Source organism: Thermobia domestica, chromosome 2 (genome assembly GCF_964235325.1).
Source record: "Thermobia domestica chromosome 2, izTheDome1.hap1.1, whole genome shotgun sequence".
NCBI lineage: Eukaryota > Metazoa > Arthropoda > Insecta > Zygentoma > Lepismatidae > Thermobia > Thermobia domestica.
In genome coordinates, this window is record NC_137455.1 from 84,556,316 (window position 1) to 84,568,460 (window position 12,145).

A 12,145-nucleotide genomic window follows, 5' to 3' on the forward strand; every position below is an offset into this window, starting at 1 on the left:
TTGTTTGAGCTTTCGTACTTAATAGTCTGACTCCTACTTTCGTACTTCTATAGCAGCAAAAGACAAAATAAATACTCTCAATCTTGAGTCAGGGACAAGATTTGAGGAAGTATATGCAAATATCAGTATTTAACTGACTCTCATCTTTGAAGATTTAAATATAACTTGCAATCGCTGCGTACATGTACAAGCAGGGCTGTAGATATTTATCTCAATTCACATTTCAGATGTGAAAATTTGCCTCGGAGAGAACTGAATGAGAATTTACAATAAAGCAAGGCAAATGTATTCAAGCGCATTATTATTATTATTATTATTATTGGTATAATCACAGGTATCGAAAACTAATCATCTGTTCTATATTCTTCTCTCCTACTTCTATATTTGACACTGACTGCTTCGTTCCAATCACCATGACTTTTGTCTTTCGAACATTTATTTTCACCTCATATTCTTTACAGCCCTTCAAGTTTTCTAACATCTTACTGATTTCCTCTTCAGATTCCGCAACACGCGCCATATCATCTACAAATCGTATATACTTAATCATCCTACCTCCTACTGAAATGTCGTCTTTATTATGTAGGCTTTTTTTCACTCTCTTCTAGATATACGAGGGAGGTTCAATAATTATTGTCCCCGGCATATTTAAAATACTTCAGCTGGGATGGATGATGGGGGATATTGTAGCCTAATGTCTTAGATGCCTATATGCTAAATTTCAGAACCATTGCTGCTATATTAATAATTCTTCTTTGTCGTTTCAGATGTGAGGTGGCACCTAGCTTCAAAAATGGAGAAAGCTGAACAACGAGCTGTCATCAAGTATCTCCAGAAAAAGGGGTTAAGCCCAAAGGAGATCCATGAGGCCATGATCAGTGTGTTGGGTGATGGGGCTCCTTTCTACCAGGAGGTAAAGAACTGGTGCCGCGACTTCCGTTGCGGCAGGGAACGCTGTCAACAGGTCCCTGGTGCTGGTCCTCCAACAACAGCATGCACCCCAGAAAACATTGATGATATGCATGATACGATTATATAGACAGACGAATCACGGTGCAACAGTTAGCAGACATCATGCACATCTCTGTAGGCTCAGCGGAAACCACTGTGCATGAACATTTGGGATTCATAAAGGTGTCAGCGCCATGGGTACCCAAAATGTTATCTCGTGAACATCAGGAAGACAGAGTTCGATGTTCAAGGACTGGTTTGGAGGTTATGGGGGCAAACCAGAAACAGTTCTGTGATAGATTTGTGACAGTGGATGAGACGTGGCTCCACCACTATGATCCCGAGTCCAAACGACAGAGCATGGAGTGGCGGCACAGCAGTTCGCCTCCCCCACGCAAGTTCAAGGTGCAAGAATCACCACGCAAGGTTATGGCCACAGTTTTTTTGGGATGCGAAGGGTGTGCTCCTTATTGACTACCTGAAGGTTGGACACACTATCACGGGGGGCCTATTATGCAGCCCTAATTCTAAGTTATGCAAAGCAATCACGGAAAAACGGCGCGGGATGTTGCAGCGCACAGTGCTGTTCCACCAAGATAATGCTCCGGCCCACAAAAGCCATCTTACTGGTGCCGCAATCCATGCTGCTGGTTTTGATGTGTTTGAACATCCTCCCTACTCACCGACCTCGCCCCTAGTGACTTTCATTTGTTCCCAAAGTTGAAGGAGCACTTCAACGGGAAGAAGTTTCACACAAATGCAGCTGTTATTGAAGCTGTGGAGGAATGGCTCACGGCTCAGCCAGAGATTTTCTTTGAAGCTGGCACAGTGGCTTTACAGCATAGGTGGAAGAAGTGCATTACTATGAAAGGAGACTTTTTGGAAAAATACTGCTGCTTATAGGTCAGGGAGAATAATTATTGAACCACTCTCGTATATTAAATATTGTTGAAGAGAGACAACATCCCTGTTGAACTTTCCTTCCAACTACATTATTCTCTGTCATTTCCTCCCCTATTCTAACACTTGCTTGTTGGTTCATATATAAGTTTCGTATCAGTCTTCGATCTTTCCATTCCAACCCAATCTTTTTTTAGAGCTTCCAACAAGTCCCAATTGATTCGGTCAAAAGCCTTTTCTAGATCAACAAATACAAGATACGCCTCTTTCCCTTTTTCTATAAACCTCTAACCGATCGTCCTTAATAATCCAATTATACCTCTTGTGTTTTTACCTGTCCTAAACAGAAACTGTTCCTCTTCAACTTTTTCATTTGTTCTTCCATACAACCCTCTGTTCAGTATTCGAAGCAAAATTTTTGCTGCATGCGATGTGAGACTAATAGTTCTATAATCCTCACATCTCTCTGGGTTCTTCAGTCGTCAGTCAGCTTTTAGTGGCAATAACGACGAGTGCTCAACATCTTGATACGTGAGTTGTTACTGTATGGGTTCGAACTTGGGCATAACTCTACAGTAGTAACGCAAACATTTGTCGGGGAAAAGGAGGGAGAAAGTGTAGTTAGCCACAGCACAGGAACTCGTTTGTTCCATAAATTTCGTGAAGGTTATAAAAATGTCAAAGATCAGCCATGGTTCGGCCGCCCCAGGGTAAGGTATTCTGAGATCACACGGCAAGCCATTACGGGATATTCATTCCATCAGCATATGACGATTATCGAACCAATTCGGCATGCCTCAGTCCACTGTAATTTGTCACCTTCACGAACTGGGAGAAACCATTATAGGTTGCCGCATTGTTCTACCCTTGCTCAGGCCCAGAGTGAGTAGATGTGTGCCGACAACTGCTGCAAAATCTGCGCGAAAGGTTTAAAACAGGAGCTACCAATGGGTTAAGTTTAATGTGTTTCAGTGATCAAACACCAAATCGAGGTAATTACTATTACAAAATCAAAATTACTACATACCCATCGATCACTTATCACATTTACTCTACTATTAATTACACATATATCATTACCACTGCAGAATTATCAAGTATCTCAGAAACACAAAGTTTCTACATCTTCTTGCAATCTCGTACTATCATAACATAAATTCTAAGTATTCTCTTTTATCATAAATTTACCGTAACGATGAATAAATATATATCATTTTCTACAATCGATATATCTGGCATTAAACCAACATCAATACTGTTAATCATTATTAACCATAATCAATCTAATAACCCAACAAATTAGAACTCAAATTCAAGATCCCAACAGTCCATTTCCTGAAACGGATTGTCACATTCGACGAAAAGTGGGTATTTTCCCAAAATCCAAATGTGCAGAAACAGTGGTTGAGCAAGCATCAAGTTTCAGAATCGGTCGTCAAACAGAGTTGTTTTGACTATGTGGAACTAAAAAGGAGTAATTCCGAGTTCTTTCCTAACGTTCTTACTAGCAATGCCAATCTTTATTCTGAACGGTAGGAGCGGATGTATGTTGCGCTGTACTAAAAATATCATGCATTGGCGAGCCAAGAGTGCGCTCTGCTGCGACAGCATAACGCAAAACCACACTTGCCTCGAAAAACGCAACACAAAATTAGGAAACTTGAGGACATTTGAACTGATACCACATCCGACATATAGTCCTAGTCTTTACCTTGCCCCTTCAGATTACTACCTTATTCGGTCCATGGCTCACTTCCTTACATCATGACGCTTCACAATTAGCAGGAGGTAGAAAGAAACGGAGTGACTGATTTGTTTGCTTCTAAAGACAAGGTATCAACGAGGAAGTGACAAAAGGGTAGCTGAAGACAGTCCAACATGACAGGAATGTATCACAGAATTCTTGGTCTCGATTTTTCTATTATCAATGCCTAGGGTATATACTAAGGTAATCTTAGATTCCAGCTTGAGTCTCATCTGCGCTTGATAATAGTTCGAAAGAAAAATGAAATGTTGTGTAGAATGATGTCCTAAATACGAATGGCAGCTGGAGGTATACGGTAAGATTCTGATTTTCATTTACAAAAATGAAAAAAAAAAAAAAAAAAAAAAAAGTCTGTGATCACATGAAGGAGAAACGACTAAACCGTTTGAAATTAATTTTTGGATATAGTTATGATGTAACTCGAACTACGTTTTAATTGTTGTTTGGATTAGAATGCATGTCCTGAGTAGGAAGTGGGAGGTCAAAATTTATGCGAAACTTGAGAATCTCATGATCCAGTCAAGTTAGGAAGATGCATCTTGGCATCTTGGTCCAGTAATAAGTGGACATGTGTCCAACCAGTTTTGAAAATTCCAGTTTTAAGGGCAGGAAGGGGTACTTTCTATAATGCATTTCTTCACATTGAAATAGATGTTGCCTGTCGTTTGTGATCACATTATGGGGAAAAGGTCAAATAGTTTGAAATGAATTTTGGAACATTGTTCGTATCTACCTTATGCTGAGATTTTGATATCTAACTCTGATTAAAGGATGTATTCTGAGGGATCTAGGGGGTTCAAAATTTATGCCAAAAAATAGAACAACTTATGTTTTTGTTATTGTTATACTTTCATTGATACGCGTATCCTACTAAGAGAGAGAAAAGGCTCAAATAGTTTGCTGCCTTCAGTTTGCTGAGGACTTCACTCCTACTTTCTAACATACTAACATACCTTTAATCTTAAGGGATTTCGAGATATGGTCATCTTTTTAAAACAATAAAACAATTGCAATTCCCACCCTTTTCTCTTCCATTCTAAGGAATACAAAAAAAAAAAAAAAAATGCTGAAACATGTCTTTAATTAATATGTCTCTACTCTTAAAGTATTTAGAGATAACAATTACAATTCTCACTCTTTTTTTATTCCCTACTAACGGAATCATGAAAAACCGGAGTAACACGTTTTAATTATTTTAAATTAAAAGTCTAAACACCAATTTTCATGTTTCTAATCTTAAGGAATTTCGAGATACGGTCATCTTATTTTAACAATTGCTACTCCGATTCTTTTCATTTCCTTTCTTAGCTTGTAGAGGAAATTACAAAAAACGCTGAAATACGCCTCTAATTATTTTAAATGAAAAATCTAAATACCAAATTTCATATCTCTAAACTAATGAATTTCAAGATACAGCAATTGTAATCCCACCTTTTTTTTATTCCCTTCTAGGCCAAATATCAAGCAAAATGAAATATGTGTCTAATTATTTTTAATGAGAAATCCAAATACCGAATTTTATCTGTCTAATTGTCAGGGCATTATCATCTTCCAGAATAGTATATGTCCAGGTATGATTCAAAAATTTCCCTAAAAAAGTTAAAATACTATATATATATATATATATATATATATATATACATTAAAATGTCTACACCACACAAATAACAAATAATCGAGAAGTGCATTTGTGATTTTGATAGAAGATCGCAACGCAATCACCGATATCATCGTCACGATTTGTTTACTAACAGCTTTTAATTCCTCAAGTCTTTTGTCTGTTATCTTTGGAATTGCTCCTCAACTACTCACAATAAAAAGCACAACTCTGAATTCTTTTCACCGATCAAAAGCATCGTTCAGTTTCCTAATTTTTCCATTTGCAAATTACATCCTTCTTCAAATCGCACACTTACTCTACTATACACCGTCTCTATTCTATCTCTACAATGAGGTCAGATTTCAAGTATTACCAATTAATGATAATTCTATTTTCCTTCGCAATCCGGTATCCCTTTCGTGCACATTCTAGGAGATTCTACGATAATAGTAATTTTCACACCTTTTTTTCCTTCTCAACCTCTTTTCTTCCCTTCAGGTCAAATATAAATATATATATATATATATATATATAAACACTAAAGGACGTGTCTATTTTAAATGAAAAGCTCATATATCAAATTTCATGTCTCTCTAAGATTAAGAGATTTCGAGATATGGACATTTATGATAATAATTGCCACCCTTCTCCCCTTCCCTTCCCGTTGAATTTTCAAAAATTTTCCCTTAGTGGGACCTTATATTACAAATTCTATGCCTTATCCAAATTTCAGGTTTCTATCAAACGCGGTTTGGCTGAGCGTTGATCAATCAGTCAGTCAGTGAAATATGTTTCTTTTACATAAAGAGAGTAGTAACTTCCATGTCTCTAACTTTAAGGGATTTCGAGATATTCCACCTTATTTTAACAAATTCATCTCTCACCTTTTTTCTATCCGCCTTTCACCCCTTAAATGGGAAATATCAAAAAATACTGAAACATGTCTTTAATTATTTCACATAAGAAGTCTAAATACCAAAATTCATATCCCCAAGATTAAAGAATTTTGAGATATGATCATTCTGTTATAACAATTATAATTCTCAATCTTTTTCCTTTCCGTCTTTTTTGCTTTCCTTGTAGGAGAAATGTCAAGAAACTATGAAACATGTGTCTAATTATTCTAACCCTTTGTATACGCAAAAAATTGACTCCCAAAAGTAATCCAAGCTTATGATTGGGTATTGAGTGATTTATTTGACAAATTAAACGCAACTAAACCATAAACCACAACTCTTCTCTCTGTCTTTTTTTCTACCCATGTTTTTCTTCCCTTCTAGGGAAAATAAAAAATGCTAATATATGTCTCCAATTACTTTAAATTAAAAGCTTAAATACTAAATTTGACCTTAAATTACAATTCTTCTCTCTGTCTTTTTTTCTACCCGTGTTTTTCTTCCCTTCTAGGGAAAATATATAAAAAACTAATATATGTCTAATTACTTTAAATTAAAAGCTTAAATACTTAATATGATGTCTCTAACCTTAAGGAATGTTGAGATACGGTCATTTTATTTTAGCGGGTACAATTCCAATTGTTTCCTCCTTGCCACCTTTCTTCCCTTCTAAACGAAATAAAAAAAAAAGCGTTGAATCACGTTGTTCACTACTTTAAATTAAAAAAAATTAAATGCCAAATTTCATGTCTCTAATCATAACAAATTTTGAGATATGGCTATCTAATTGTAGCAATTGTAATCCCACCCTATTATTTTCATTCTAGAAGAAATATCAAAAAACGGTGAAACACCCGTCTAATTATTTTAAATCATAGTAAATATCCAAAACCATTGAAACATATGGCTAATTATTTTGAATGAGAAGTCCCTACTCCGAATTTCATGTCTCTAACACTCCGAGATTCCGAGATATGGACATTTTAAGATAATAACTGCCACCCTCTTTCCACCATCCCCTTTCCCGTCTAATTTCCAAAAAAGACCCTTCCTTACCCAAACCTTACATCACAAATGCTATGCCCTGTCCAAATTTCAATATATATACACATAATATTCTCTAAAGATTTACGTTTTGACTTACAGAAGTGGTAATTACTTACTGGCCTTGTTCCAAGATGATACGTATTTCCTAAAATTATTTGACAATCCACCTTCTCTAACTGTTCAGGCAGCATTCCCTTTAAAGTTCCCTGTGTCAAAAGAAGCACAATTAGAAAAATAACTCATAGGGAAAATATACAGTATTGCTCGAAATGGTTGTTACTTTTCTTTCAATGCTATATATTTTTTCCTTTTAAATAGAAATATTTCTTAACAGCACACCAGAATGGCGATTACGCTGAAAAAAAGCTAAATTTCCTGCTCTCCTAACATCTGGAGAAGGTGCACAATCATACATTTCTAAATAATTTGACAGAATATAACCTTTAATTAGCGGTTCTGTACAACGTCGTCTACGATGCAATCTCCATAAGGAAACCACTGAGTAATATTTTACAACTCCTAGGTGATTTTAAGCTACTACAGTAATTACAAAATTTAGCAGTAAAATCTGTTGTATCAGAACGGAAGAGTATTGTACACAGATCAGCAATTTGAAATCGAAATTTTTTTCCCAACATGTGGCGCAGCGGCAGTTAAGCTGTGGTGCCAACAAAAGAGGTTGTTTCATAAATAATTGATACCAAAAACATTGATCTTGACCGACAGTTACTTATGTGGGCGTGGTGAGTGTTGCTAAGCTGCTTCATGAGTTCAACATGGAACAAAGAACGAACATCAAGTTTAGTGTGCGTCTGGCTAAAACTGCTACAGAAACTTATTGAATTTTTTGCAGAAAGTGTATGGAGCCACTTGTTTATATCGTGCGCGTGTATCTGCATGGCACAGACGTTCCAGGGAGGGGCGGGAGTCAATTGAAGACAACGAACATCCGGGTGCAACAAGGACAGTAAGGACACAGGAACTGGTGAAGAAAATGAGGACACTGAATACGGAAGACCGAAATGCTACACTTTGATTTTTTCCTGAGGAGTTGCACGTTAATAAAGAAACCGTGGGGCAAATAACCCATAATCTGAACAAGAGGAAGGTCTGTGTCCGTTTCGAGGCTCATTCCTTAACAAATAACCAACAAACGAACACAGTTGATAATTCCAAAGAACTGATTGCTACCGACAACAGGGACCCTAACTTCCTTCTAAATATCGTTCTGGGAATGAGATTTGGGTTTGCAATATGGCCCGTCGACAAAACGTCAGAATGCAGAGTGGGTTTCCTAACTTTACAAGAAAAATCCAAAATAAAACTAGTAAGGGCATTCTGCATAAGGAATTTGTGCCTACTAGACAGACAGTTAATGTCTCATTTTACATTGAGCTATTGAAGGGTTGCTGCACCGTATCACACGTGTGAGGCCCAAATATCAGGGTGATGTTTGCTCCATGACAATGCCCCAAGTCAGAAAGCAATGACTTTACAAGAATTTTCATTCCAAATGAGGATGTGTGTTGTCCTACCCTCTATTCACTAGATCTTGCCCCATGTGATTATTTTCTATTTTCTCAACTCAAGTCTGTACTCAAATGTTCGTATTTCGATGACGGTAGCGGCCATCAAAAGGGCAACGACAAAGGTTTTCAACATCATTCCACAAAAGGAATTCCAACAATCCTTATATGCACTGAGAGCCAGAGCGCAACGATGTACGGATACAGGAGGATCGTATTTTGAATTATCCAGGGTAAGAAACTTTCTATATTCACCTAATTTTTTTTCTATAGCTCTGGACTCAATTTAAAATTGTCGCACTATGTATAAGTAGTTAATTTATGCAGCTATATACCTATGAGGTAAGTACTGCGGAAGAAATAAAACAGAAATTAACGTCGTTTATAATGCAATTCTCCATAAGAAAAGGACTGCGAAGTGTTCTATTATTTTTCTGTACTGAGAAGTTTTCAATGTTTAAGTTTGCTAGGTGGAATGTGTTAATTAAAGAAGGAAGAATAAAATAATGTTGTTAATGAAATTATTTATGTAGGTACAAAATATGTGGGTCACTTTTAAACATACACATTTCGTTAAAAAGTGCAATTCTATTCGAAAACTCACTTGTAGTAACCACCAGGCATGAACTGGTGCGTGCTTCTCGCACATGTCTTCAGTTACCTATACTCACCGTCGCTATTACGCTTTCTTCTTACGGACGCATCCTGCTACAGAAACACCAGTTTTGCACCGCCCTTAACAGAAAAGATGCAATGCAAGATTCTGGTAACCATCTATAGTCTGCCGTGAGCTTTTCGCATTATCTCCCTTTACGTAATACCCATCCTAATTGGCGTGCCTCATTCAAACGGAAAATCTTTCGCACAGGCTCGCCAGCTAACTTGAACCGGAATATATTCAATGCAATTCCAGAGACACCTACTCACGTTGATGCGTTTGTAGCCGTGTTTGTGACAAATAATTTTGGAATGCATAAAAATCTGTTTGTAAATACTGAAAGTAGTAAAAAGTGAAATAAGCAGCTATTTGCAACAAGTAGTATCAAGCGAAACACTTTATACACGGTTTGCGTATGCTCGCCACGTTATAAAGGAGAAAAGAAATATATTTTGTAACTAACTCGACAGAACATGACTAAATAATAATATTAGTTACTGTCACAAAGCCTTATAATGAGAAGATTCTGAAAGTAATATTAAATATAGCCTACCTGAATACGCAAGGATTATCGGTGCAGAATTACAATGATCTGTCATAAAATAGTATATTCAAGGTTAAAAAGAGTGAATGCACATGAAAGAGAATTGGCTAGATATAAATTTACAAGGATAGTTTTCTGCACAATAAAGAGAAACTGTATTTTATGATACAAGAGTGGGTATATTAGTGTCAAACCATTGCAAGTATTATACGGAGTTGTATACCTGTTCTCAGTTCTTACAATAATATTTAGAGCAGAAGTTTGTTTCAGTCACGAAAGATATTCTCTGAATGTCATACACGTTAAAAGACTTTGAAAATTACATTAAGGTACTTGTAAACAAAACATACAAACATGATCAAACTACTGCTTCATTTGCCTAATGGTTAGCTAGAAGATGTTGGTTTGTGCTTTTGGATAAATAAAACTACTTTTGTATACCCACCGTTGCTGTTTTTCTTTCTTTCTTCATATGCCGACCGACCGGTTGTTCGCGCCTTCTCCCTACGGATGCATTTCCACCACGGACCAGCAGTTTTGCTCTGGTTTGACGCGGAAGAAAGAATTCTTGCTTGTAGTGGTCTATTGGCAGATCTTGCTCTTTTCGTCTCGTGAATAGTCGTTTTTATAGCATCAGTTTACAGCAACCTATGCTTGGGAGCCCATACAAGCAATAATTGTAACTAATCCGAATTACGAAAGTTCCCGGCAGGAGCTCATGTAGTTCGCTCCAGCTTAATCAGTAGGTCCAGTCGCATATAGCCTCGGTGCTAAAAGGGGCGTTAAACTCAAAATCAACACAACCGAATTAGGAAAGGATGAAATTGGCGGGTACTGGCGTGGGTGTATGCGTACGAAGTAGAAACGATGTAGTCCATATACGCAAAAACGATTATTCATGCAAAAAGAGACACCAACCTACACTAGGCAGAAACTACAAGTAAGAAGTACGTATTTCGCGTCAAGGTAAAGCAAAGTCGGGTGGCCCTAATTCGGCTGCATCCTTAGGGAGAAGGTGCGATCAGCAAGTAGGCATATACACAAACGATTATTCATGCAAGCTTTAACGTAGGTTAGGTAGGCAATATGACTAAGAATTTAGTTTATTGCGGGTCAAGGCAGGACGAAGCTCGGGCTCAGCGCAGTGGTGAGCTTCTACGAAGGAGGTGCAAAGCGACGGTGGATATACACAGGTAGGTTTATTTATGCAAAAAAACCAACCAAGTTTGCTAGTTAGCAAGTACAAGCAGTAGTTTGATCATATTTTTGCCATAAATGTTTTTATGGTACATCACATTTCATGCATATTTTCAATCTATACGCACAAGGATCTATACGCAATATATATTATTTGGTACAAGGAAGGATAATGGATGTAAATGCCTTAAGAAATAATTTGATGTAAGACAAGTAAAGTAAAAATGTTTGAATTTGGCATGTTATTGTCGATCTGCACGTATTTATCATTGCATGCGAATCAACTTTTAATATACATTTTCCTCAATCCGGGTTCCATTTGTTGAACTTAGTATTTCAAAACAGGGCATTAGTGCCGTATTACCGGACCACTTTGAAAACTGAAAGAAGCACCAAAATATACTGCATTCGATTATATTTTGTTGGATTACATTAAGTCACGTTAAATGACGCTGGGGCATAAAAACTAGTGCAAAAACACAAACCAACCTGTGCGAGGTAGCCACTAAAAAGCACGAATGCTATCTAACCGAGTCAGGACAGGAGCGCAGCGAGGGGTGAATCCGAAGGGAACAGGCGCATCAGCGACGGTGGGTTAATGCGTAAGCGAAGGTAGTGACATGTGGGTTTTGGCGATCATAAAGATTTCAATAGCACTTCACTTGTTAACATACAACACAGCTTCTGTATATTGTGCAGAAACACATTCCCGTTCAGTTAGAAGTCACTTACCTTCAAAACTGAGGCTTCTAAACTTTTCCAATTACAACAGCCTGGGGTTTGCTTTCTTTAAACAAATACTCCACTAAATAGCTCTCGAAATGCTCTTCCTTCTTCCCCAACGCTTTGCCTTTCGCGCTACTATATTATAACTAATGTATCTCTCCGCGAAATAGTCCTTCCGCCTCCACACATAGTGCCGCTTACATCAAAAACCACCAAAACAACAATTTTCTTCACTTGAACTAGTTCACTTACCTCACTTTCACTCATTCTTCCTCACAAACTTAAATTCTTCAATCGCCCGGTTAATTTCCTAAAATTGGCCCGGCGATACGGCA

General features: G+C 37.3%; 1 protein-coding gene across 1 annotated transcript in view; it reads right to left on the reverse strand.

Moving 5' to 3' along the window:
• Positions 1–12,145, reverse strand: part of Tgt (tRNA-guanine transglycosylase) — a 48,191-nt gene that overhangs the window by 33,404 nt on the left and 2,642 nt on the right. The window contains exon 2 of the mRNA XM_081743422.1: positions 7,276–7,365. Coding sequence (XP_081599548.1) covers positions 7,276–7,365 — 90 coding nt within the window. The remainder of the gene's footprint in view (positions 1–7,275; positions 7,366–12,145) is intronic.